Genomic DNA, 27,997 nt, shown 5'->3' on the forward strand with positions numbered 1-27,997 from the left:
CACATTTTAATTGTTTAGGTCAAAAGTGGGTGGCGTAACAAATAAACAAACGCTACGTACATTCATTGAGTTCTTTTTAATTGTTTGCGCTAAACACAGACCAATTAAGAAGTTAGCATTTTTCTAGACATTTCTCTTCATAGGAAATCAAGCAAGCAAGGTAAGAAGCCTCCACAGAAAAATATATTGTATACTATAACAATGTAGGTTAAAGAACTCCAGCTAGAAAAGGCCTATTCGTTTATGTGCTTTTAGTTGTAACAATCTTATTTCGTTAAAGATGGCCTTTGTTTTTTTTTTTTAAACAGAGAGATAAATAAATCCTCACAAAGGCGGCACAGTGACGCACAGCTCCATGTGACCCTTATTTTTTGTTTTTATTATACTGCTTCAATTCAGAGAGACTCGTGGTCTCGGACTTTAATAGCTGCATAGGTATTGGTCCCACCCCATCCCGAATGAACTCTCTCCGTCTTTCGCTCTCTCAGCTGTAACTTGTGAGGAAAACACAAGTTCACATGCCTAGCTGGTGTCTTTAAGCACATGTACCTCTTCTTTCAAACATTCTTACAAGATTTAAAAACCCCTACAAAATTAAAACAGTGTGAGCACTGAATTTAATGCTGCCAGATGTAGCTTGATGAATCTATCCCATGAAACAAGCTCTTCTTACAAAGACATTCGATCAGGTGCCCGTGTGGGGCGTTTACAAAACGTTGAAGTTCAGGTTTTTAAAGAAAGCCCAACACATTGCCCTCAATATGTTTGAGGAAATTGTGAGATGTGCTGTTAAGATCCGTCATCCGCTCATTGGCTCACTCACGCTTTCATTCGCTGGCTTCCTGGTTCATTGCAACAATAACAGGCTGAGGGACCGGAGCCACACAGTCCTCCTCCTTTTTGGGCCGCTTGGGCTCGGGCTCGTCGATGCTGGACTCGTCAGTTTCCATGCTGGAGGGTCTGTTGACCAGCACGGGTGGGGATGTTGAGGCCTGGGCAGCCAGGATCTGGAGAGGGTTGGTCAGAGCTGAGGGAAAGGAGAATACATTTAGATCATGTTTGCTATTTTTTGGGGGGATTTTAACAGTTTGGCAATGTCTCCATCCAGATGGAACCAGAAAACTGGGCTAAATTTGTGCGATATGGATGCCACATTTGCATGTGGCTCTATAAGCAAACATGAGACAGAGAGAGAGGATACACTAAAATCATAGAAGAATGCAGTGAGCATGTGCTTCTTCATTACTGATATAACACAGATATAAACATAACACCATGGTGGATTTAAAAAATATTTGATGCGTTTAACTGTTAATGTGTCTCTGCTGGTCGTCTAGTTGATACAGCATTAACAGGTTTGTTGTAATAGTGCTTATAAAGTTAGAAGCCTGATGCACAAACACAGCTCTGTAATTCGATATTGTTGCTGTTTACATGCAGGGTTCTTCCTCGTCCTTCAGGCCTGTACTATGGAGCTGGATAAGCTGGCTAGTCAATTATGTTTCAGTTTAGTTTGCACCAATCTTGGGTTTTAGATAACATGAAGGCAGCTCGACTTTAATCATTGTTTGCTGCAATGGTATTATGGAGCAGCTGAGCTTCTTTCATTGTACCTAAACCCATAAATTGAGCAAACTAAACTCAAACTTAACTGGCTAGCCAGCTAATCTAGCTTCATGTTACAGGCTCCTGTTCATGAAACAATGTGACATCATCATTTTCAAAAATCTACATGGCTACGCAAGATGTGGCATTTTGAGTTTTTCCCCTTTGTAACCTGTTCTCCAGAAAGTTCACAGCAAGAAGGTCGCTGGTTCGAGCCTTTGCTGGGTTAGTTGGCATTTCTGTGTTAAGCTAAGTCTTCCGTAGTGTATGTGTGTGAATGAGTGTGTATGGGTGTTTCCCAGTAATGGTTTGCAGCTGGAAGGACATCCGCTATGTAAAACATATGCTGGCTAAGTTGGCGGTTCATAGTTCAAACTTACACTATCTGTTCTGAAATGATTCCTCACAGCAAATTTAAACAATCTGTAACGGCAATTTTATCAGTAATAAAACAAGAAAAAAAAAACGTTTTGACATTTCCCTGTGGTCATTTGAATTGTCGCATGGATTGCATCTTCAGATTCTGCGCTCCTATCGGTTCTTAGATTGACACTTAATCGCAGCTGTTGTCATACTAAAGGAACAGGGTATATGCAGGAATCCTAAAGGTAATTACAATACCTTTTAAAGACTTTTTAAAGACCTTCTCAGAATATTTTAAGATCTCATCGCCACTTTATGTTCTAATCGGTATCAAACCTTTAACTTAATAAACAGTTGTTCTTACTGTATTACACAGTTGTTTTCAGCAAAAGGCTTCAGTCGCTGTAAACTCATCTTTCTCCAACAAGGAGTACACAAACCTACATTATCCCATTTTGCCATCTGTTTCGCTCTATGGTTTCACTACATGTGGAGAGCATACCCTTTCCTGCGTTTGTCGCAAATTACATGACATCACGTGCCGCAGCCTGAACCAATTGCGTGGATCGAGCACGCCGTTCGTTAATATTAGGAGAGAAATAAATATATTTATGGTTTCTTTTAGTCAAACACATTTTTTACAGTGCTTGAACAAAATTTAAGACCTTGTAAAACGCAATTAAGACTTTAATACATTTTAAGGGCCTTGATTTTCTCATAAATGATTTATCAACTTTTAATACTTTTTAAGACCTTGCGGACACCCTGAGGAACAGTGTCTGAAATCTTCTGGCTTCAGAACTTCATTGGAGGAAAAATTTGATCGCAACGGGCAATAAGCAGCTGTCAGTGAACATGTCAAACCAATGGTCAAAGACCACAGATTTTAGCCTAGGATTTTAGGAATCTTTTAGGATTTCCCAAACTTGTCTCAGATGACAAAATCGTAACAGAAATCTCAGTGTGAGCAGGGCCTTAGTCAAAAAGAAAATGAATGAATATTAGACATATTGATCTTGATCTGCACAGATCATCTTTGTATCATTTAGTTTTTTTCTTGATGTTGGTCACACCCCATGATCTTGAATTTGAAAATGTGACCGTGTTATTTTAGTTTTGGATACAAAGGTTGTATTCCAAACGCTATGCATGAACTGCATTGCACTATTATTAAAATAAAAGGATCTTGAGTTACGTTTTTGGTCCAGATCTTGTATTTAAAAATAAGGTAAAACCAACTACCGGGGGCGAGGCAGTGGCACAGCTCAGTTGGTGTTTCTGTGTGGAGTTTGCATGTTCTCCCTGCCTTCGCGTGGGTTTCCTCCGGGTGCTCCGGTTTCCCCCACAGTCCAAAGACATGCAGTACAGGTGAATTGGGTAGGCTAAATTGTCCGTAGTGTATGAGTGTGTGTGTGAATGTGTGTGTGGATGTTTCCCAGAGATGGGTTGTGGCTGGAAGGGCATACAATTTTTTTGCTGCGTAAAAAATTGCTGGATAAGTTGGCGGTTCATTCCGCTGTGGCAACCCCGGATTAATAAAGGGAGCCAACAAGAAAATGAATGAATGAATAAAACCAACGACCATGAGTTAACAAGTGGCAATCATTTAAGTCAATCATTAGACTGGACTGAAAAACAGCAAACACGCACATTATCAACACTTACCATAAGCACTGGTTGGTATGCTGGTGACAGGAAGAGCATGTTTGCCATTCTGAGCAATGGTCTGCACGGGGAGATGGTGAATGGCGCTCTGCTGGACAACAGTGTAGCTCTGCTGCCCCCTATTGGCTGAGGCTATGTGACTCCCTACAGCCTGAATCACTCGGCTGCCAACCAATGGCATCTCATCTAATGCACCTGCACACAACACACATGACAGTTAATCACACCTATTCACACAAACTTTTTAGAGCCAAAACTACAAGAGGAATTATTAAAAAAATGCACACCAGTGACAGGCGGTGGTGATGCAGGATCTGAAATGACTAAAATAATTGGATGTAGTAATATGGAACTAATCCAAGACTTGTATATACATTAACTGTTTGTTAATCTGACAATTACTTGTCAAATTACTTATCAGTGGGCCTAAGCAGAATCTGCGCACACAGAAATCCTCAGATTTCAACAGATTTTCAGCCCATCGAGTCTATATATTTACTTGTGTAAATGTGTGTAAATTTATATTCACTCAGTTTTTAAATTAATTTCAGTAATATTCTTGACTATTATGAAAACGTTGATTTCTTTTATTTACAATACAGTTTGCAAAGTAATATTTTCTGTCTTTTAGTAGAAATATTATATGAGAGACTTGCTTTGTTTACCAAATAGGTGGATCTAATTGGATCTGCATAGTAAACAGTGAATAAAATTTGAAAAGGTTTTATTTTTTATTTCATATATAAAGCTTTTAGTTACGATACTCCCAAAATCATTCCAGATAAATGTTTTTCACAAAAATCTACTCAGAAATAGCAAGAAATGTCTGCAGATTCTGTCTGGCCTAACTTATCAGCCAATTAGAATCAAGCATTCAACAGCCCTATAGTACAATTATATAGTCAAAGCAATATAATAATCACATTCTTTTAGCATTTTTACATTATGCACTATAGTTTAGGAAAAAGGTAATAAAATGACACACTAAACAGTGTCCAGATAATAGTCTTCTTAATGTCAGATAATTTTGAACGCTGCAGTATACAGTGCATCTGGAAAGTATTGATATCGCTTCACTTTTTCTACATTTGTTTATGTTTCAGCCTTACTCCAAAATGGACTAAATTGATTCATTTTCTAAAATTCTACACACAATAGCCCATAATGACAATGTGAAAAAGGATTTTCTGAAATTGTTGCAAATTCATTAAAAATAAAAATAACATAAAAAGCATAACATAAAAATGTCGCTACAAAAACGATACCTGTTGTCTGAAAAATGTCGCTAAAAGCAGAAGCAGTGGGTTGTTGTACCTCTTGGATCTCCATGTAGGTCTCCAGGGCCTGAGGAGGAGGTGTTGGCCAGAATGTAGCCATTAGGGGAGCTGGTTGAGGTGGTCACTACACGGACCATGGTGACAGCTGGCGCCTGCTGCACCACATGGATGGCCTGACCAGAGGCCTGGGAGGAGCTGATGATGGAGGGCATGTAAGCCACAGGTTTGGATATCGCGGCTGAGGACTGAGATGGTACAGCCATGATTACTGGCTGAGCGCTCACTGGAGAGCCTGAGAGACGAGACAAGTTGGGTCACAGGAAATATGTTTAGGAAAGGAGAAGTGGCAAAGAATTAGCAGTTCATCAAGACTGTATAGATATTAGAAAAGTAGGCTGGGTGATTAATCAAAGTAAAAGACACATTTCTAAACATAATGGTTTTAATAACTCATCTCTAATAACGGATTCATTTTATCTTTGCCATGATGACAGTAAATAATATTTGACTAGATATTTTTCAAGACACTTCTATACAGCTTAAAATGACATTTAAAGGCATAACTAGGGTAATTTGGTTAACTGCAGGATAGGTTACTTAGGCAAGTTACTGTATATCGATGGTTTGTTCTGTAGACTACTGATAAAAGACTTAGCTTAAAGGGGCTACTAACTTTGTCCTTAAAATGGTGTTAGAAAAAATAAATAAATGCTTTTATTCTAGCCTAAATAAAACAAATAAGACTTTCTCCAGAAGAAAAAAAAAATTATCAGACATACTGTGAAAATCTTCTTGCTCTGTTAAACATCAATTGGGAAATATATATAAAAAAGATAAAAATTCAAAGGGGGGGCGAATAATTCTGACTTCAACTGTATATGTACTGGATACTCTGATACTTGTTATATAATTAAAATTTTGACTCTTCTTGTCCAATTTCTGCATGCAACATTTTTTCATTCGCTACTCTGCCAGGAACTTCAACGCTGGAGAGCACCTTCAATAATAATCTTAGCATCTGTTTAGAGATGGACCACAAGATGTGCTCAAAAAAGTGGCTACATGTGATGAAGAACGATGGCAAAGCTAACTGTAATTATTGTAATAAACGAATAAGTTCTAAAGCAGAGTGTCGTGACCAACATGACAAAGCATCTGCAGTTGGTTCATACTTACTTCATACTCGCATAAGGAATTAAAAGAATGGCGAATTGTGCATCATTGTGCATCCCGGGTGCAACCAACCAGAGTTGTGCATTTTAGTTACTTTGGTTACTTTAAGCGTGATGAGCAGTTTTTATTTAAATACCTTAAGTGCATTTTCTCTACCTCCTCATTCACAAACAGCAGGATGTGCTGCTGAAGCACGCAGGAGAGACAGCTTTACCCCCATCATTCCTAATCTTAGCTGTTGTATTGGAGTCGAAAGAATATATAAAGAAGAATGTTCTTTTTTATGTCTCGATATGTTTAATCCTTTTCTTTTGCAAAATTCCTGTCATTTCTCTTCTGCAAAAATGTGGCATGTGTTGGATGATTGCTTTTTTTCTTGCGTGCGCAATCAATTTCTGATCCTTTGCATAAAGATTTTAATTAAAAGAAAAGTAATTTATTAACTTTCGATATGCTAAAATATTTGTTATACGAATGTTATTTAAAAAAGCATATAAACATATTAAAACTGTAAAACAGAATTAAGTGCTTGGTCTAATCGGAAATAAAGGAAATTAGTTATCCATTTCATTATTTAATGCATAAAATAGGCTAGTCTTTTTATAAATTTAATTAATTGATCTGAAACTTTTAATATAAATAATAAAAAGTTAAAATTTCTTATAAATAATAAAAGTTGCATCAGATTGATGAAAATGAATCTGAATACCTGCGTGAACAGGCCCACAATGACTTTTTACATTAAAACTATTGGATCCAGTGTCTTCTGTCTACATGACAGGCAAACGCGTCAGGGAAAAAAAAAACCTGCTCAATATGCTAATAAATCTTTTAAAACAAATGTTATCTGGTTTAGGTGATGTTAGTAATGCCTAGAAAAAGCAGAATTCTCATTAACCCACTGATGACAGCCACTTTGTGATGACTTTTAAGGTGGTCAATAAGGCTTGTTGTGTTACCTTGGGAAGTTTGGACTGAACAGGAGAAAAGGCTACCGATCAAAATTGCCTTCCTCGAAAAAAAAAAAAAACACTTACAATCTAGATGCAGTCACCTCATGCTTGTGATGCGGTACAATCTGTAAACTACTAAAATAACTGCTTGGTTTAACTGTAAAATCGCAACAATATTTAATTATTGATCGTGGGCAATAAATATTGTTATCTTGATAATAATATGATTAATCGTGCAGTAGGACAGTTAATAGGACAGTTTTGAGATTTGTCTTAAAAATATAATAACAGAGCAGTATTAATAATAAAAGGTGCAACAAGAAGATGTTTAACCAATTACTTCATGTTAAATAGAAAAAAAAATGATTTCAAACATCAACTGCTTATAAATGTAAATTATATTATTGTTTCTATTTAGATTAGATTACATCTAAACCCTGTTAATCACACAAAAAAAAAAAAAAAAAACACACTCACCTGGTGCACTCTGGGAGTATCGGTACTCAGGCACAGAGGCAAGCTTAGAACCAAAGTCATGCTCATGAGACACTGGGGATCCTTCCCGGGAGAGACACTCAGGGGTCTGAAGGCCACTCGAGTGTGGAGAGAGGAGGCCGGAGTGAGTGGGAGAAGCTGGAGCGCTCCTGAAAACCAAAATAAAGATCAAAGTCACACGCTGTATGATCCTTTCTTTCTGAAACCTAACAGACACACTGAATGCAGAACACACATGTATTCTGATGATACTCTTCAAGCAGGGTCCAAAAGTAACTTGTGTGCCTTTAGTTGACTAAGTTTATTGTGTAGGTACAATTTCAGGAGAACACAATGGGTTTGACAAAGAGTGTAAACAATGTGATGTGGTCCAAAAAATGTCTCTGTTTCTTTGAACTGCACGAGTTTAGGGAAGCATTAGCAAATAATGGTATGGCATGTGGAACTAAATATACATATCTTCCCATAGGTTTAGTCTGATGTTGTTAGAAACATCAACACAGGAGCTCATTATGCAGTTTACCTTGAGGTATATCACGATCACAAAAAAGCAAATTGACACTTAAATTGTTCACAGAATAACAGTACTTTACTTTAAACTTTGAATAGTTAAGGTAAATTAACTATTCTACTTTTAACTAAATTTAACTATTCAACTATTCTAAAGTTTTGTGTAGCCCACAAAACTAGACTTATGTTACAACTGGCATATTTTTGGCAATGGCCAATGATACATTGTGTGTTTGAAAATTATAGACTTTTTTCATGCCAAAAATTATTAAAATATCAAAATAAAAATCATGTTGCATGAAGATATTTTGTAAGTTGTTTACCATAAATATATGAAAACTTAAAATATATATTAGAATTTGATATGTTTATGGTAGGAATTAAGAAACTTGCCAAATATCTATTTACACACTTTTTCCCCAAAACGGAATATTTAAAGGTGCAGTAAAAAATTTTTTGTCTATCAACAAATGTAGATTTGTACAATTGTGTACCTCTGTTCATGCAGATCTGCTCTGCTGTTTGAGCATACACGCATGTTGCAGTTACATGGACACGAGTGACAGCACTAAAACCAAATATTGAATCCAAACTTTAAAAAATCCTGAATCAATATTGGAGGTACTTTTGCACATCGGAGGAAGGACAACACCATGGCTGAAGGATTTCTTTTAGGCAGGTAATGATCTGTTTTAACACTATTTTAGTGACGCATGCTGTAGCTAGATTTTCTTGTTATGACTAGGTTATATGCACAGAGGTATTGTTCAGCCATTGAAATCTTCTGGTGAAAGATTGATGTGACTGTTTTCAGTTTCATAGGGGCCTTTTACAACATTGATGATGTAGATTTTTTATTTAGTTTAACAACAAAACATCAGCAAAAAGCGCTATTCTGACTAGCCTGCTTTACTGAGCTGAAGTTGGTTTTATATTCACATTAGTTCTTTTTTGAACAATGACAACCCGTGATTCGCTTCCTATATTGTTTACCTAGCTACTTTAAATATTTGGACTGAAACAACATGTCAGTATGGCTTAGAAATAAGTGTAATTCCTGCACCCCACTGGCCAACCACTAATTATAAAGTAATCACTTTGGGAAAAAGCATGTGAGAGAGTGAGACCAGCGATCCTTGCATGCATGAAATATAGCACAATATGACAAGTTTCGCTAGTTACACAACTGAAAATGTGCTAGATATAATACAATATTTCATTCAGAAATGTAGTATTATAAAGTACTATAAAGTTTTCTAACTGGCGAATGATAATCTAGTGTGTTGTCTGCTGTTATTTTTAGTGTATGTGTTCGTGTTTCAGGAGGCGTGGTTTTGGACGGCAGAGGTGGGATTTAGTTTCAAACATATTATGCTAACCCATTAATATTTTGGCAAATCACCTACTGTACCTTTAACATTGACCTATTTTCACTTTCGGCAAACAATCTAAATTGTTCTTTTTTGGTAAAAGTTTGTGGAATTCAAATAATTAAAAGATAACATTTTACTAAACAGCATATAACTAATGATTGTAAATCCAGACAACTGATAACAACTTCGGTTTATCAAATGGTTAATTTTGGACCCACATCTATTGCAAGATTAAAGCCGGTTTTAAAAGCAGAGAGCGCAATGATGATCTGACTGATGCTGCTTCACCAAATGAAACAGATCAAATACAAATAGGTGACAGACTTACTTTGTTCTGTCCAGTGAAGAAACAGACAGAAGGGGAAGAAAGAGGGAAAGAGAAGAGGCTAAGCAAGCTTCTATAACATTAGACATTAGGTGCCGGGCTAAAATAATGGGTCTGAATCTCACCTGGAGGACAGGGGGCCGAAGGGGGTGCGGAAACAGGACACTCCTCTCTGACGGCGCTTTCTAAAGGCCTGCTCCACCAACTTGGCCTCAGATGACGGGTCCACACGCCAGAATGAACCTTTGCCAGGCTCTTCTTGCGAGCGCGGCACTTTAATAAAGTAGCGGTTCAGAGACAGGTTGTGTCTGATTGAGTTCTGGAGAGAAAAGAGTGTGCACATTTACACTAAATCAAAGCAGAACAAACAACAAATAACCACAAAGATCCTAACACTTTTTCCTCATAGCAAAGCTTGGCGATGATTTTACCAATATACTGAGTATCTTCACAACATTGCCATATACTGCCAAAAAGGACAACTTTAACAGGTATATAAACAACATTTTTTACACATGTTTAGAGTAAACAGATATTCATACAAATATTTATAATTAATAACTAATAATAAGGTCAAAATGTCATAAAGTATAATAGATAACACTTTACAATAAGGTCCCAGTAGTAAATGGTTGTTAATACGTTACATTAATGGTAAGAAGTAGCAACATTTGTTACAGAAAGTTATGCTAATGTGTCAAAAAATAATGTAAATGTCGATTTTATTCTCATAACACTATTAAACACAACCACAGGTTGACCAACGTACTGCAAAATACAAATCACAAAGAGAAAGATATAAAATTATAGCTAAACAAACAATTCTCACTGATAAAATGCCAAATTAAAATGTAAGTTTTCAACCTAGATTTAAAAACAGACAGAGATGATATAGATCTAATACAGAGGGGCAGAGCATTCCAGAATCTATTGCGAAAGCATGGTCACCCCTGCATTTCAGCCTCGACTTAGGCCCTGCTCACACTGTGGGATTTCCGCCACGACTTTGTCATTTGAGACAAATTTGGAAAATCCTAAAAGATTGCTGAAATCCTTGGCTAAAATCTGTGGTCTTTGACCGTTGGTTTGACATGTTCACAGACTGCTGCTTATTGCCCGTTTTGGTTAGATTTTTCCTCCGAATTAGTTATGAAAGTGTCAGAAGGTTTCAGACTCCTTCCTGCAGTGTGACAACAGCTGTGATGAGCATCAATCCAAGAAACAAAAGGAGCTCAGAATCTGAAGATGCAATCCAAGCAACAATTCAAATGACTGCGGGGAAATTTCAAAACAATTTTTTTCTATATCTTGTTTTGTTATTGAGACACACCGTGTGCAGAATTGCAGCTACTGATTATTTATGTTTGCTGTGAGGAATCATTTCAGAACACGGGCTAGTGAAAGTGTCACGGGTGGGTGACGTCCAACTCTGGGAGAGTTTTCTTCCATGTTTGGTGCATTTTCATTGTCGTTCAGTCTGACATTATGACAGCTGAGATCTTACAGTGTGGCATGGCAGCCATGTTCGTGCCATTTGTTGTGCTACAATCGTTCAGAATTATTAAAATATAAATAAAATTGAAAAAAAAAAAAAACACACAATGTGTGCAGGCCTTTAGGGATGCATAATAATCTCTGGTTTGATGACTGAAGAGACCGACCAAGCTGATGTTCAGTCAACAGGTCTGACAGATAATAAGGAGCCAAGCCATTTGGTGATTTAAAAACCAAAAGAATGTTAACATTGACACGGGCAACTAGTGAAAAGAACGCAACCGGTTAAAAGCCTTGCAGCAGCATTTTGAACAGCTACAAGCTAAACAGGGTAGCGTTGTCTGACTAATCCCAAAATATAGTGAGTTACAGTAGTCCAACCTAGAAGTAATAAAAGCATAAATTAATAAAAGGAAATTCTAGATAGAATAGGTTTGACTGTTTTTAAGACTCAATGCTGAAAATTGCAGGATTTAACCACTGCGTTTATCTGTGTATTAAATCCCAAGCCATCAAAGATAACACCCAGATTCTTTTAACCCAAGTCTTGACGGAAAAGCCTGATTTACTGTTGGTGTCCTAGAAGAATTTGATGGGCTGAACACAATTATTTCAGTCTTACTTTCATTAAAATCTAGAAAGTTCAAAGACAACAGGCTTTTACATCTGACAAGCAAGACATAAGAGTCTCCAGTCCACGAAATAATATAAGAAATAAAATAAATAAATAAATAATAAGTAAACTTTATTAGTTATTCACTCCATCATAATAAACACATTTCATTAGTTTTTATTTAACCAAGTACCTATGAAATATAGATTGAGGTTTATAAATGCTTTACACGTGGTTAACACTGTCATTTTTTGTTAAATTAATGTTAACAAACAAAGCATTACTGTAAAGTGTTAACAAACAAAAGATCTACAATGAATCAAAACATTTGAATCAATATCTGAGGGAAAATATTTGATTAAAAATAGCACGCATCTTCATTTTTACAATTTGTATTCATATCGACACACATCTAACTTGCACTAACATGCAATGAGATGTATGAATATATTATAACATTTATTTTTATTTTCAAAAATGCCAAATTTCCAATATTATTACTTCCTTTCATTACTTCCGATGTTAAATGATCCTTCAGAAAACATTCTAACATGATGATTTCATTGCTCATGAAACATTTCTTAAGCCTCCTTTCCACTGCACACAACAAATGACAAGCGACAGACCGGAAGTCATTCATTTCCAATGGAGAGTAGTCTGGGAGTATGCGGAAAATGTGGATCCGAATTTGATCCGTTGAAATATTTAAACTCCTGCGACTAGACTGTACGCGACCGGTTGACCGGATGTGATGTTTTTCAGTGTTGTGCAAGCAATCCGTGCACGCGAGATGGGGAATAGTAGTTTTTTGCGTTATTTTTCTATCAGAAAAAGTCTACATTAAAAAAAACATTTCTATTCATAAATGAGCAATAAAAATGTTCTCTCTACATTCCCTCCAAAATTTTTAGCGGTCTATAAGTATCTAGTATTCATTCATTTAACCATGGTGATAAATAGAATAAAGACTCCTTTATGTGCTTTTGCACTCCTTTATTTCTGACCCTGCGAGAACAGCTTCTCTCCCATGGTGCAGAACAAAACTGAAAATTCAGTTTGATTGCCACAAGGGGCATATTCCAACAGTCGTGTGCAGTGGCTTAACTTCTTAACTGAAAGAACACAAATTAGCAGACAAACCAATAAACAACAGTTTTATATATGAACTGACCTGCCAGCCCTTGTCGGCCGTCCTGTAGTAAGGATAATGCTTGGTGATGTGAGCGTAAATGCCACTTAGTGTTAGCTGTCTGTCCTGTGCAGACGAGATGGCCTGGACTATCAGCTGAGCGTATGAATATGGGGGTTTGGACTCATCCTGAAAAAAAAAAAGCAGACGGTGACTCTTGGGATCAAATATAGTGATTTTGTGAGCGAAATGCACTGATAGGCTGAAGACTCTTACTTTAGGACTATCTCCTCCCGTGGCTTCAGTGCGCTGTTCTGATACAGCTTTGGCTGCATATTCCGCTGCCAGCTGGAGATCTGAGGTGATGTTGCGGCCGTATCGGTAACCCGAGGAACCTGCTCCTCGAGGACTTGCTGGGCAGGAATTGGGAACACTGAGAAGAGAAGAGATTAGCAGATTATTATTATTATTATGTACTAGTTTTAGTTTTTTTTGGGGGGGGGGGGCTTTTTTTTTTTGCAATTATTAAAATGAGGCAGACGCTGACAATGTGTAGTGCTTACCTCATTTTTAATTCAGGGTCTACACCCTATGGTCAAATATACCCCGCATACACAGCCTGATTTTTGTAACCACAATTGCAATTTATGTACAGCCAGCTTTATGCCACTTTGAATTGTTGACTAGCAATTGCCTGAGGGGATTAAAATATGAAAACAACTGTATTTTAAACAAGTATTAAGAAATTTTGGTTGCTAATGTTTTTGGATTAAAAAAAGAAAAGACACCATTGGAAGATTTATTGAAGTATACTTTTGAGAGCGGTGTTATACACTGACTATATTGTACTCTACTGCATGCATAATGATATATTTTTTTGATTTTTAATTAATAAATAGAAAGTTTGAACGATTTCTTCTTTGAAAAAAAATCATTGAATAAACAAATAATGAAGGATGTGAAGTAGATTAACTAATACTAAATGCTGGTAAACTATTGCAAATTAAAAAATAAATGACTAAGAATAAAATAGAAACAAAAGAGCATCAACAACTAAATATACAAGGGTGACCAAAAATGATTTATTATACACCATAAAAAGAACTGAAAGTGAAATACACACATATTCATACTGAACCATTAAGTATGATGCTTTTGGGCCGATGCACATTTCAAAATCAAATGATTAACCAAAGTTATTTAGAAAATAAAGAGCCTCAAGTGTGTGAAATATAATGTTCTTGGTACTAATGCCTATTAAACTAATTAAGTAAAAAATAAAGGAAGAAAGACAGAGGTTTCAGGCACAGCCAGGAATTATTCACTATTTACATTACTTAAGACCCATAACACTATTTTTTTGTACAATATATTTATTACTTTTTTCAATTTGCATATCACAACAGATTACACAATTATAGAATAATAATCACAAAGACACAGCAAACTTTTAAAACCCTATTCTCTCTTCCATCAGCCTATTCCCTTAGAAAAATAATGTTATAATGTTTAATATGTTTAAATCAGGTATAGAGTGTTTCCTTAGTCTATGTTGGGGCCTTAATTCTCCCCTACTCTTTTTAAGTTTGTTCTTGTTGTAGTAGACTGCCAGCATTTACATTGTACTTCAGGAAATTATTAAATGGTCTCCAGATATCTTCAAACACATTTTGTTTCTTTTTGACAATGTATAAGATCTTTTCCATTGACATATATCACGCCATTACTTTAATCCACTTTCCTATTCTAGGTTCATTTATATTTTTCCAATTTAGAGCAATAATACGTTTAGCTAATAAAATACACATGTCTATGAATCTGAACTCTTTGCTTTGTAAGAGAGGACTGACACGATATATACCCCGTATAAAAATCTTGGGATCTAATGGTAATACCCATTACACTGTTACTTCACCAGCCCAATTTAGCCAGACCATAATTCCTGGCTTTGCCAGAACCTCTGTCCAATAGCCAGAGGGCAATTGTCACTGCAGGTGACATCAAGCAGACCTGTGCTGCCCACAGAAAATGTAGACACAGAGTAAAAACACACTCAGTTCCATTTTCTTTACATTTGTTCATGACTACTTTAATATTACATTACTTTTTTTAGAAGGAGCCATTTTTGTTTTAAATATTGCTAAAGACACTCCAGAGAATGGCTTAGGTATAGCTACATCATTGTTAAAAGTAAAAAAAAAAAAAAGATCATGTTTTATGATTTTAGTTTTAATAAATAATAAAAAACTAAATCTAAAGCATACTGAGCCATGACACCAGTGTCGCATTAAACCAAACCATGAATTTCCCAAACCGTTACACCCCAACAGACTGATACACCTCTAATATATTGTTACTCTCTGGATGCAGTTACTAATCAAGCAGTTTACATATAGTGATACTAGCCATGGGCCGGTATAAGATTCTAACGGTATGATAACCTTGGATAAAAATTATTACGGTTTGGCAGTGATTACTGCTCCAAAATATACTCTTTTTAAATGTCTGAGTAAAAAACAATAACTTTTTCCCGCTTTGAACACAATAGCTGCGTTTGAAATCGCATACTTTCATGCTATATTTTGTATGCTAAAAACAGTATGAAAGCGGAGTAGTTTGTCAGAGTTCATAGAAATCGAAAAAACAGTATGCGAGAAGTGCACAGATGACCTACTTCTAGCAAGATTCTGAAGTGCGCATCCGATGGACGCTACGCTATCTCATGATGCACAACAAGAGAAATCATCAATGAGAGTGAAGCAGGTGTTTCACGTGATCATGAGCTTCATTTATACTTCTCACATTCATACTGTATAGAATGTACTTTTCTATTGGTCGAGTAGTGAATTCCTATTCAAATGCAGTACCTACTGAGTACTTGGCGATTTTTAATGCAGCCAATATATTTTATTTTGAGAAACGTTTAAAATATTTTGGAGCAGTAACCATGTCAGGCTAAATAATTCAAATGAATCATTGACTTCCGCTTTCTTCATTAGTTTCAAAAACACAGATTTCTTTACAATTTAAATCTGCATTTTTGGATTTATTTTCTGCTGGAGATACTGTTGTCATAAACAACAACAACAACAAAAAAATTAATAAAAAAATTAAAAAAATCTTACATATACATTAGGAACGATAAAGCAGAAAATTTTGGCAGTTTTAAAACCTTGACTTTTCCAAACAGCGATATACCTTAAAAATGGTCGTCCTATGCCTAAGTGATACCCAACCAACCTTGTCCTTTTAAACCCTGTTTACACCCTGTATAGATGGTTCTGTGAATCTATATGTATACTCATTGACAAACATGTGATCCTTATAGGACGTGTTGTAAAAAGGAACACAAAACAAAGTCATACTTAATAGTGTTGTGCTAAAACACACGGATTTACCTTAAAAATCAAAGTTGGCGTTCATATCCTTTTCATTCTCTTGCTTGTAAGCAACATGAATTCATTAACACATTTTGATCCCACAAAAGTAATGTAGAGTAAACGCTTTTCAATCCTTTGGCTCCCATTCTTGTCTTCTGGCTCCCTTTTGAAATCTATCAAGTCTATTAAAGAAAACACTTCTACTGTTTGTTTTTACAAACTGAGGAACAAGCTGAAATCTTTGTCAGTGGTGAATGACAGCAGGCTAAAAAACACACAACATCCCAACACACGCGACTTGTTATGCACCTGACACAAATAAAAACAATATGCCAGTAGGTGGCCCTGTGCCCTCTAAACCAACCCGCTCAGATAAACAAACATCATCATTACACAGCCATTACCCACAGGGTTTCCGAAATGTAATGATAATAACTCTATTATTTAGGCTGAAACTGACATGAGTACATCCTGAGAAATGCTATTTTAGGCTGTCGTTTATTGTCAACAGCTCAGTAAGTCTCCCATAACACACACAGACACACCCCACCATTCCTTCACTAGTGGTGTTATTTTTTCTGCTGGCTCTCTGACAGCAGGGCACAACAGAGGGCTCTGATAAGGCTGTTGTACTGCAGGCTCCATTGTGTTGTGCGGGACAGAAAGAAACAGGCCTCTCGGAGTGGCGAGGGGGAAGGCAAATGTGTGCATGAGGGCACAGCGGGCGGGTGCTTTGGGTTGAAGTCCAGTCCTGAGGCAGCATTTTCACAACAGCTCGACCGTATAACAAAAACACCTTGAGGACAAGCAAAATGACAACTAACACCTCCGCAGCCTTTGCACTGAAACTTCTGTGATAAAAACGCACAGTTAATATATAACAAAGGAAAATTATTGAAGATGCTAGCCCCATAAAACCTGATGAAACGAGTATAGAATCCCTATTTTAATTTATATCAATATGCGAAAGCATTCAAAAAGGATACTAGTGCGATCAACATCAAATCAAAGGACCGTGCCAAAATGTGCTGACATTGTTTAGTAAATTGGAGCGGAGTCATAATAATAGCAGTGTTCATTCATGAATCTGTGTAAACAACACATAGCATTTGTATTCACCCGAGCTTGTGTAATTTGGTCAGAGCAGAATTTTGCAGTTAATGTTTACATGCCTGTTTACGGTGTTAAAAGTTGGCATACACCACAAAGTTAGACGCAATTATTTACATTATGAGTTTAGTAGAATACTTTATGCATTGTGTTTACATGAGGTACAGTTTAAAAATCGCAACAATGCCAAAAATATCATAATCGAATAATACAAACATAAGCAAAGTCATCGTTTATGACACACAATTAGAATTATTAGAAACCCAATTACTAGAAACACGATTACTAGATGTGTATCTTTAAAATCAAATTAGTGAATTATTCTAACTGTAATATATTGCTAATTTTAAGAAAATGAAAGATTTATCTTTAAGGCATAGTTCACCCAAAAATATAAATTATGTCATCATTTATACATTATCCACTTGTTCCAAACATATTAAAATGTCTGTTTAACTAAAAGGAAGATATCCTAGCAAATGCTGGAAAAAACAGCCACAGACTTCTATAGTAGTTTTTGATCCTACTATGGATGTTTTTTTTTTTATCATTCTCAAAATATCCTGTTTTGTGTTCAACAGAAGAAAGCTATTATACAAATTTAAAACCACTTATTTCACCCCTTTTTTCAAGATTTAATACAAGTCTTTCTGTCTCTCTCATTCCTGTCAGAATGTGTCTGTTAGGTTTCAGCTCAAAACACCCATCAAATTATTTTTATACCTTTTTAAATCTGGGAAATTTGAGATGTTAGGACATTGCAGCCCTTTTTGTTGTCAGTGTCATTAATGCAAATGAGCCTGTTCTCCGTGCCCACCATTCCCCCGTGTCTGTCAGAGCTGTGGATAAACAGCACAGTGACCGACAAGAATGAAGCAGATCTCCTTTACTACAGTAAGAACTTAACTGTTTTCCACTGTTGTGGAGTTAATTTAAGCCTTTCTGCAACAGCGAGTCGCATACAATGTTATAAAGTGTGCACACACACATTTAGCTTTCCCCTGTTTTTGCACGGCAAATGTGACAGGATACACATTAAAATACATAGCTGCATGGATATCGGTCATGTTAAATGTACAAAATAAACCTGATTTAAGTCCACAACATGGGAAAAAAGCGTCTACTTGTATAATTGTACTGACATGCGGCTGTTGTGTAAATGATGTAGTGATTTTACTGTATTTATTACAAACATGCACTGTTTTAAAAACGTTTCAAATGTGTAAAACTCATTCTTGAACACATTTGATGATGATTGATGATCACAGTGAGCTGAACAGATCTTTTATTCCTAGTTGCTTTGCACATATCCTGTCTTGTTGCGATTTTATGCGCTACTACGGAGACATGTTAATACACGTCTGCGTACTGTTGCGGTGGACCTCAAAATGGGAGGGATTTGGCTCCTATTATAATGCCAGGGAAAAAAAAATGCATTTATTATAAATACATGTGGTGATATGCATGTATATACATGGAGTTCATGCATTTTTAATTCATAATTTCATTTTACATTTGTAGTTATATGACAATATTTATATGCCATTAAAGGCATTAATTAACTCATTCTTTTATTCCTGTGATCACCATGTTTATTCTCATTTTAAGCTAACATTAACTGGTTATATTTGCTCTATCATGTTTTTGTGAAGAAGTGCTTGTGATGTAGTCTGTTGGCAGAAACCAGTGAATTTCTGCTAAAATATCACACAGTTGATTGCACAAATTGTATGCTAAAAATGTTTTTTCCCTATTAAATGTTATGAAGCTGTGTTTTACCATTTTGACTTCATTACTTTTTGTCATTTAATTTTTTACTAGTTTACATGATTTGATCTGATGATCTCACTGAAGCATGTTTTCAGTCAGCTAATACAATACAGTTGTACTAGAAGCAATAACAAGCTGACACTTTGAGTGGTACTCTAGTTCAATTTATACAGTAAGGGTGGTGAACCACAGCAAATCCACATGATTCCAAAGGGCCATGTGCAGCAATGATTTACAGAGGACAACTATTTGACCAATTGATCATTAACCCACTGAACTGAACCGAAATCTCTTCTAAATAATAATAATACAATTATATTCATCCCAAATTCCATCTAACAGTCAGTTTTATTAGTAACACTTTAGAGAGAGGCTACATTGGTTTATTTAATCCCATGTTAACACTGTTCAAAAGGTTTGAGGCCAGTTAAAGAAGTTTAAATGAATGTTTTATTGAGCATTATATTAATCAAAACTGATATTATTATGATGAATGAATGTGTTCTGAAAGGTGAAACTTCGAGACCTTAAAATTTTTATAATAATTACAAATGCTTAAGAACCAATTATTATTAAATATTACCAGTATTATTACTACTTCAGAAAGATCATCTGATATCAAATACCAGTATAACGACTGCTGAAAATAAATCATATTCAGCATCACAGAGAGCAAAAATAATGTTTTAAATATATAATAAATTGGGAAAACATCCTAAATTGTAATAGTATTTAAGTGTTAACGCTTTTAACTGTATTTCAGAAGGCAAACATTTTGAGTAAATATATGTACTCCTTTTTCTGGCCTCATTTCAGTGATTTAAAACGCATATAAATTAACAACATAAAAATCTATACTTAAACGATTAACCTAAAATAATAAACAAACACTGTATAAAATGATTCATTCTTCATTTATGCTGCATTAAACTCTCTACCAAACTGAAGCTTCCAGTAAAGTGTTATTGACTTCTCCAAAGCGCAGCAGGAAAACAGACAGTGAGGTCAAACATGTGCAAAGGAGAGGCTGGTATTGTTGGTTGTACTGTACATGGCAGTTGTTCAAGCAGCTCCATGTGTGTGGAATTCAAAGCTTTACACACATCTGCTGTTTGTGCAGGAGGCCGACAATCTGGGAAACGTCCCTTATCTATCACTCCACACGGCCTGAATCCTACAAGAGCAAAATACCATTGGAAAACCAGCTCTAACGCTTGCAGAGCTGAATAGTAGGAAACATTCCCCTCAGTAAAGGAAGAAATCAGGAAGGACAGAGCATGTGTGTGTGTGTGAGTGTGTGTGTGTTTGTGTTGGGTGTAGGAGCAGTCCAAGGAGTGGGATGAAGGGGGGTGTTTGGAGGGCTCGGAAAAAAAGGAAACTATCTGTGGCTCAAAACACCAAACCACAACACTTTGCAACTGACCAATCAGAGCGCTCCAAGCTCAGCACATGCCATATATGGTATGTGCACACAGCATGCGCGCTTTGAGAGCCACACGTGGTGCAGAAGAGCAAAGAGGCCGCAAGGGGCAGACTTTTCCCAACACTACTACATACACAATCAATCATGACAGCTTCAAAACCAAGCATTTGTTTTCACATGCTAATCCTGATTGTTCGATGTAAATGCAGGAATATAGTTTGGAAGTGTATTGTAGTTATAGAATCTTCTGAGACCTTAAATGATTGTAGAAAACTGTATTATTCTGAGATTCTTTACTATTTTCTTCACAAGCATCATACAACAACAAGTGATTTAGAGATATTTCGCTACACAGAAAATATATTTTAGAATTTCTAAAGAAATTCAGATGTTTGCCTTGCCATTGAATGTGATTTCTATATAGCAAATGCAAAACTTAGTCAAGAAACAAGTCATAATTCGCTAAAAAAAAATTATTGGTTAATTTTAAGTTTATAATTCAGTTAACATATGTTACAGTGTAAAATGTTTTCAGATTACAGAATGAAGACAATCTTATGAGACCTTGAATAATGGTAGAAAACTATAGTATACTGAGATTTATCTCTGCATTTTCTCTTTTCTCCACAGGCTTTGTTTAAACACATCATACAAATAGAAAAATGATATAGAGATATTCTGCTACACAGAAAATATATCCTAGGGTTTCCAATGAAATTCAGATGTTTGCCTTCCCATTAAATGTGATTTCTATAAAGCAAATCCAGAACTTAGTTAAACCGGTCATAATTTGCTGAATACAAAAAAATGTATTGCTTTATTTTATAATTCAGTTTACATGTGTTACAGTGTAAAATGTTTTCAGATCACAGATTGAAGACAATTTTCTGAGACCTTGAACAACAATAAAAAAACTATAGTATTCTGAGATTCACCTCTATTTTTTTCTTTTCTCTACAGACTTTGTTACAGTGCATCATACAAAAAGAAAAATGATATTCTGCGACAGAAAATATATTATTGAGGCTGTAGAAGAGCTTTTATGGCCATTGAGACATTTGTTTTGCCATTTAAAATGATTTCTTTACAGCAAAACAAAACAAACTTAAGTTAAAAGCTTAATTTCATTCATTTATTTTCTTTTCAACTTAGTCTCTTTATTAATCAGGGGTCGCCACAGCAGAATGAACTGCCAACTTAATCAGCATATGTTATTACGCAGTAGATGCCCCTCCAGCTGCAACCCAGTACTGGGAAACACTAATTGCTAACAAAGTCTGTTTCAGTATAAATGCAGGAATATACTTTGGAAATACCTTAGTAAGAAGTGACATTAGAGGATTATGGATACATTATTGTCATACTTACTAAAAACTATTCAATCATTAATAAGCAAAGTAATTTACCTTCAGCAAGATGTGGAAAAGAAGTGCTTCTCTAATGAAATGGTGTTTTCTCTGTGTAGCGGATGAAGTCATACCTAATAGTTCCTGTCGGTGAAGGCAGGGGACTCATCATAGTTTTGAAGTCGTTGTCGGGAATGGTGATTTTCAGCGGAGAGATTTGTGGGTAAAGAGGTCTCACAGGGGATACAGGAGCCTCCTCCTTTTGTGTCTCTTTATGGTAGAGCGAGGTAAACTGAATCTTGATCACCGTACTGGGAAATCGAAATGTGCACCTGCAAAAAACAAAAATACATTAAATTGCAATTAGCAATTAAAATTAATTCATCTCACATCAATCTAAAGATCAGCACAATATTGTAGGAAGTCATTTATGTTCATAAAAACCTGTAAAGATACAACATTAAATTTAGTTCACTCTTATGCTCACCAAAGCTGCATTTACTAGATGATTAATACAATAAATATTGTATATTGTGGAACATTAAATAATGAACATGAAATAATAGTTATAAATAAAAAATAAATAGCATTTATTCTGGTGTTGATAAAGCAACTTTCCAGCCACTTAAGGGTGTGTGTCCACCGAAGTGTTAATGCTACCCAGAAACACCAGCTGAACATTTTCTTTCGGATGTTGTCAATGGAAGAAAGGCACTGAGTGTGTGTTTTATGCAGAGTTCAGGCTGCATTTTTTTTAAAGTAATCTTGTCACAGATGTTTTCACACTGCATGACTTTCTGGGCTAGCATTTTGTCGCTGCTTTGTTTACACTGCAAGATGGATCAGCGACAGGGGGTTTCGCACTGCACGACTTTACAATAGGAAAAATCGCTGACAACTTTCTCCAACTATGTCTCACAACCAAAAACATGTAGGGTTTAACGGGAATTAGCCATTTCTCCTCAACTTTTTTTCTTTTTTGATCCGGTTGAGATATTGCACATAACACGTCAAACAAAGCACATGTTTTCCCTCCATTTCTTGGTTCCAAATAAACTGAAAATGAGCGCTTTTAACTTCTCCCACAACCTCCCTGGCCTGCAGATACCCACACTAGTGGATGCTGCTCTCTCATTGGCTGTAGGTAATCGCCGATGTTATTTTCAGTCAAAACTAATTTCACATGGCATGATTTGAATCGCTGACAACTCCAGATATTTAGCATGCCAAATTTCTCATGGGCATCAGCGACTCCTCCGTGACTTTTCAGATTGCGTCTTTGAAAGTTCACACTGTGTGATTGTTACTCGCGAGAACGAGCACCGATTTAACAGTGATTTCAAGCATATGTCTGCGATTTCTCAAAACCTGTCGACAAGTCCCAATCGGGGCTAAAATCTTGCAGTCTGAACTCTGCATTACACTCACCACTAAGCCCTCCAATTTTTTAAAATGTTTTGAGAGTTGCAGAAGCTCTCACAACTGAGCGGATTTTGTTTTGTTTACAAAAAAGTGTTTTTGCAGTAGAAAAAAAACACTTTGGTGGCCAGCTGAAAATCTTTCAGCTTGACATAGTCCTAAAATACACAGCGCTCATGACAGTTCAAAAGATGCAAGCATATTGGTCACTCACATCTATCAAGCACGCATTTACATTGAAAAACAATAGAAAACTAGCGCAATAGAATACATTCAGTCAATACAACAGCCCCTTACTCCAGACTTTACTTTCACAAGATTCTTCAGTAATCTAAAAATATTATAATGAAGGCTAAAATCATGTTATAATTTTACTCAATATTTATGTGTAAAGTATGAAGTATATTTTAGGAAACTTTGGTGAATATTACGCTCATTTTAATAGATCATCTTTCTTAACATTATAAATATATTAATAATCTGAACAAAATGCGTCCTTGCTGTCGCTGAAAAAAAAGTACTACCTACCATAATTTCTTTCAAAATACTTACATAATATGCCACACTTGTTTTTAATCATAGAATAATGAGAATGAACAGTAACCTTGAACAATGGCAGAAAGTATTGAGTCTTTTCACAGAATCCTCTCCACAGACTTTGCATAAAAAGCCACAACACGCAGAAATAATATAGATATCAATAAGCTGCGGCTACATTAAATATACAGTTGAAGTCAGAATTATTAGCCCCCTGAAATATTAGCCCTCCTGTTTATTTTTTTCCCCAATTTCTGCTTAACAGAGAGACGATTCTTTTCAACACATTTCTAAACATAAGTTTTAATAACTCATTTTAATTAAATGATTTATTTTATCTTTGCCATGATGACAGTAAATAATGTTTGACTAGATATTTTTCAAGACACTTCTATACAGCTTAAAGTGCTTAACTAGGTTAATTAGGCAGGTTAGAGTAATTAAGCAAGTTTTTGTATAACAATGGTTTGTTCTGTAGGCAAACGAAAATATATATGGCTTAAGGGGCTAATAATTGTGTCCTTGAAATGGTGTTAAAAAAATTAAAACCTGCTTTAATTCTAGCCAAAATAAATCAAACAAGGCTTTCTCCAGAAGAAAAAAATATTATCAGACATACTGTGAACATTTCCTTGCTCTGTTAAACATGATTTGGGAAATATTTAAAAAATCAAAATCAAAATCAAAGAGGGGCTAATAATTCTGATTTCAACTGTATATCCTTAATTGTAAAGGCTTTATGACTATTTAGCTTGATAAATCCTCATTAACAAAGGTCAATGGAGAGCAAATGTAAACAAGAAAATGTTGATGTGCAAAAAAAAAAAGGATTACATAACTGTAATCTGTAATTGGGACCAATAAAAAGTAAACTTTCGAGTAAAAATGAATCCTCCCCTCCACTCCTCTTTTGTGTTTTCGAATTGTCTGCAGTGCAGCCAAAGAGAATGATGAACTGCTGCACCGCCTCCACTGGATGTATTTACACAAGTGCTGCACCAGGAAGCCACTTTTAATGCTACAGCATACACACTGCAGTTGTTTTGAATGGCTGGTTTGGCATGCACCCATTACGGGTTCAATGTGTCCGTGTTTTCACAGCAGTCTGCAGGAATAGTCGCTCCGACTTCCATGACAACAAGCTTCACAGGCCTATTCTGCATTGATAAGGCAGATGGCACACACCGAGACGCCGCGAAAACAATTCTGATAAGAACAAGGAAGTCAAATTGTGATTTTAATACAATTTGAGAAGCCTCAACATTGCTGTTTAGCAGCACAAGCATCAGTCTGATCTAGTTAACTAGTTTATCCACTTTTCAAATGTTAGTGTTTACATTTTAGGCTTAAACGGTCAAAGGCATGAGAAGTGATTTCATACTGATCAGCCCCACAGATTAGTGCTATTGAAACCGGTTGTGGTACACTTTATCCAAAACATCTAATGAACTTGGATCACTGATGACTTTAGAGGTTCTCTAAAGGTGACGCAACTCAGTGCAAGCACACCAAATGAAAAGTTTTACTGATTGATTTTTACACATTTTTTAAGTGAGATAAAAAAAATGTTGATCTTTTTTTTACTTTTTATGTAAATAAGTAATTTAAAAAAAATACATAACATTATAAAAGACATCTGAAAACAAACAATTTGAAATAAAATAACAAAGAAAGAAAACTTGATGGCAAGAAAAATGATTATGAACAATGTCATATTACTACTTTAAAGGTTTTTACTGTTTATGTTTATATAAATATAAAGGTTTATTAATTAATAATATTTCTAAAAGAAGTTGAGATCATTTGAACTGAACTTGGAATAAAATAAAAAGTTTCTAACTGATGTTTTGCATTGAGAACTGTAATAAACATCATATCACTGCTCAAATATTGTTAGTCAAGATTTTTCATTAACACTTTTTTCTTGCTCTTTATGTGCATGTAAATGCAATTCAAAGTCAAATTGCAAATATATTTAAATATAAATTTAGCTATTTGCAAAAAGAGAGTAATTTAATAGTTTGAAAACTTGAATAATTTAAAGGTACATTAAAATAGTATATAGCTCAAACTGTTTTAATTTAATTATTGGTGACACTACATTATAAACTGTAAAAACATATGCAATAAATAAGTCTTCATGATAACTGCGTATTTATATATTTTTGTTTCTTTATAAGAAAAAGATTTTTTGTTTACTGTCTTCTACACTGTCTATATAGTCATTCGACACATACAGTGCTCAGCAAATATAATATACATTGTATATCAGCTATACAATATTATATTTGTGCATATACATTAGATTAGTCAGTACCGAAGCCAAATCTGAAGCTTTTCTAACAAAATAAGTTACAGCCAAATTTATAAGTTATAGAAACATATTAAATACAAATGTAAGACTTAAAGAGAAGCAAAAATATGAAAAAACATTGTTGAAATTTTGTAGTTTTTTTTTTTCTAAATTCTGCATGAATTTAAATGTATTATCTTTGAATTGCTGAATGTTTGGTGTCTAAAATATTATTTTAATAAATAAATCTGCTTTGTTTAAATGCACCAAAATACATTGCCTATATTCACTGAAAAATAGATACAAAAATGTATTTTCAAAAGGGGGTGTACCTAATTAAATTGAAATGTTGATGAAACTCTTGAGAACTGCAATTATCAAAACTAAGACGAGTGCATTGTGATTGTGTACAAACAATGCCCACACCACTAAATGTTGTTGCTAGAGGTACTTCATTATAGTATCACCAGGTTTTTCCCTTTGTTCTTTGTCTGCTTAACATCATAAAGTGGTTACTACTGATGTGTGTCATAAATGCGGCCTGCATCTCACATCTGCCCACAAAATCAAGCGGCGGATCACGTCTCTGCTGTGCACAGTTCCTGTGGTCACAATGTGAAACATTTAACTTTTCATGTTTGTATTTGAACACATCTAGAATGCTAGCCTCTACAAAACAGACACCCAAGAGTTAAAAAAACCACTATGACAACAAGGACTTTTATTTCTAACTTATAAGTCTAGATCCATTGATAAATCCAGCAATACTTGAAATTCTGTTTTTGTTTACATACCCTCGAGTTACTTGCATTTTTCCAGTGGAATTCATTCATAGTTTCAATTTATAGATATGGTAGTTGTATTGAAAGGTTGTACAACTAAACTTAAAGTAAAGTTGAGAATAACATAACATAAAAGTCATTTTAGTGAATTTCGTCTTAAACTGGTTGCCTGTCACAATTAACAATAGTAAAAACACAAAGTTTTTCATGCTGGAATACCATTGCAAAGCTGCTCCCTACTCACTAAACAGACTTTGTGAACTGCAATGGTCTTGAAAGCAGTTTGTGACAGCTCTCGTGACTGCACTAGCATGCTTGCAGTTGAGTCGGATTATGTAGGCGCTGCATTAAGCACGTTATTTTAATCTCTTGTATGCGCTCTCTAAGTGAATAGGTACTCGCCATCTGCCCACACAAGCTAATTTGAGGTAAGAGATCTGATTTTAGTAACTTACTCCCTCGGCAGGGCAAGCGGGGGTGCGCCTCTCCTCTGGAAAACGCCGTCGACGAACACACCGTTCTTGCCGAGGCAGCGCAGGTAGAAATGCGGCTCCTCGAAGGCGATTTGCAGATGTCGCCTGGAAATGAAGCTCGAGTGGCCCATGTTGACATCCACGGAGCCGTGCGAGGAATTCCGGCCCACGGTGACCGTCCGCTGGCGCATAACGAACTCGAAGTCCCTGCCTTCCAGGCGGGCGAGGGCCTGCGACGGAGAGGAGAGGGGCATGGATGATGTGATCCCGGGCGAAGTCGAGGAGGAGAGCGTGTACACGGGCGGGATAGACACGGCCACCGGGCTACAAGGCGCAGATTTGAGGGCGAGTAAGGCTCTCGCTCCGGTATCATCCCCTAAATCAGCCATTTTGTTGAAAAACACAGAGGGGATTGCAAGCGCAACGGCTATGTGTTGGCAGGGTTCACTGTGTTGCTGTTGGTGGTGGTAGTCAAAACATGGAGACGGC

At 35.9% G+C, this 27,997-nt stretch overlaps 1 protein-coding gene across 1 annotated transcript; it reads right to left on the reverse strand.

The window, feature by feature from the left end:
- Positions 1-374: 374 nt before the first annotated feature.
- On the reverse strand, positions 375-27,954 carry foxk1 (forkhead box K1). Its single transcript, NM_199902.1, is given in 9 exon segments — positions 375-1,027; positions 3,634-3,828; positions 4,948-5,202; positions 7,514-7,680; positions 9,865-10,058; positions 13,018-13,164; positions 13,252-13,408; positions 22,139-22,336; positions 27,491-27,954. Coding segments are annotated over 9 exon segments (1,920 nt in total). The 5' UTR covers positions 27,898-27,954; the 3' UTR covers positions 375-827.
- Positions 27,955-27,997: the final 43 nt, after the last annotated feature.

This window comes from Danio rerio, chromosome 3 (genome assembly GCF_052040795.2).
Source record: "Danio rerio strain M-AB ecotype USA chromosome 3, GRCz13ab, whole genome shotgun sequence".
Lineage (NCBI taxonomy): Eukaryota > Metazoa > Chordata > Actinopteri > Cypriniformes > Danionidae > Danio > Danio rerio.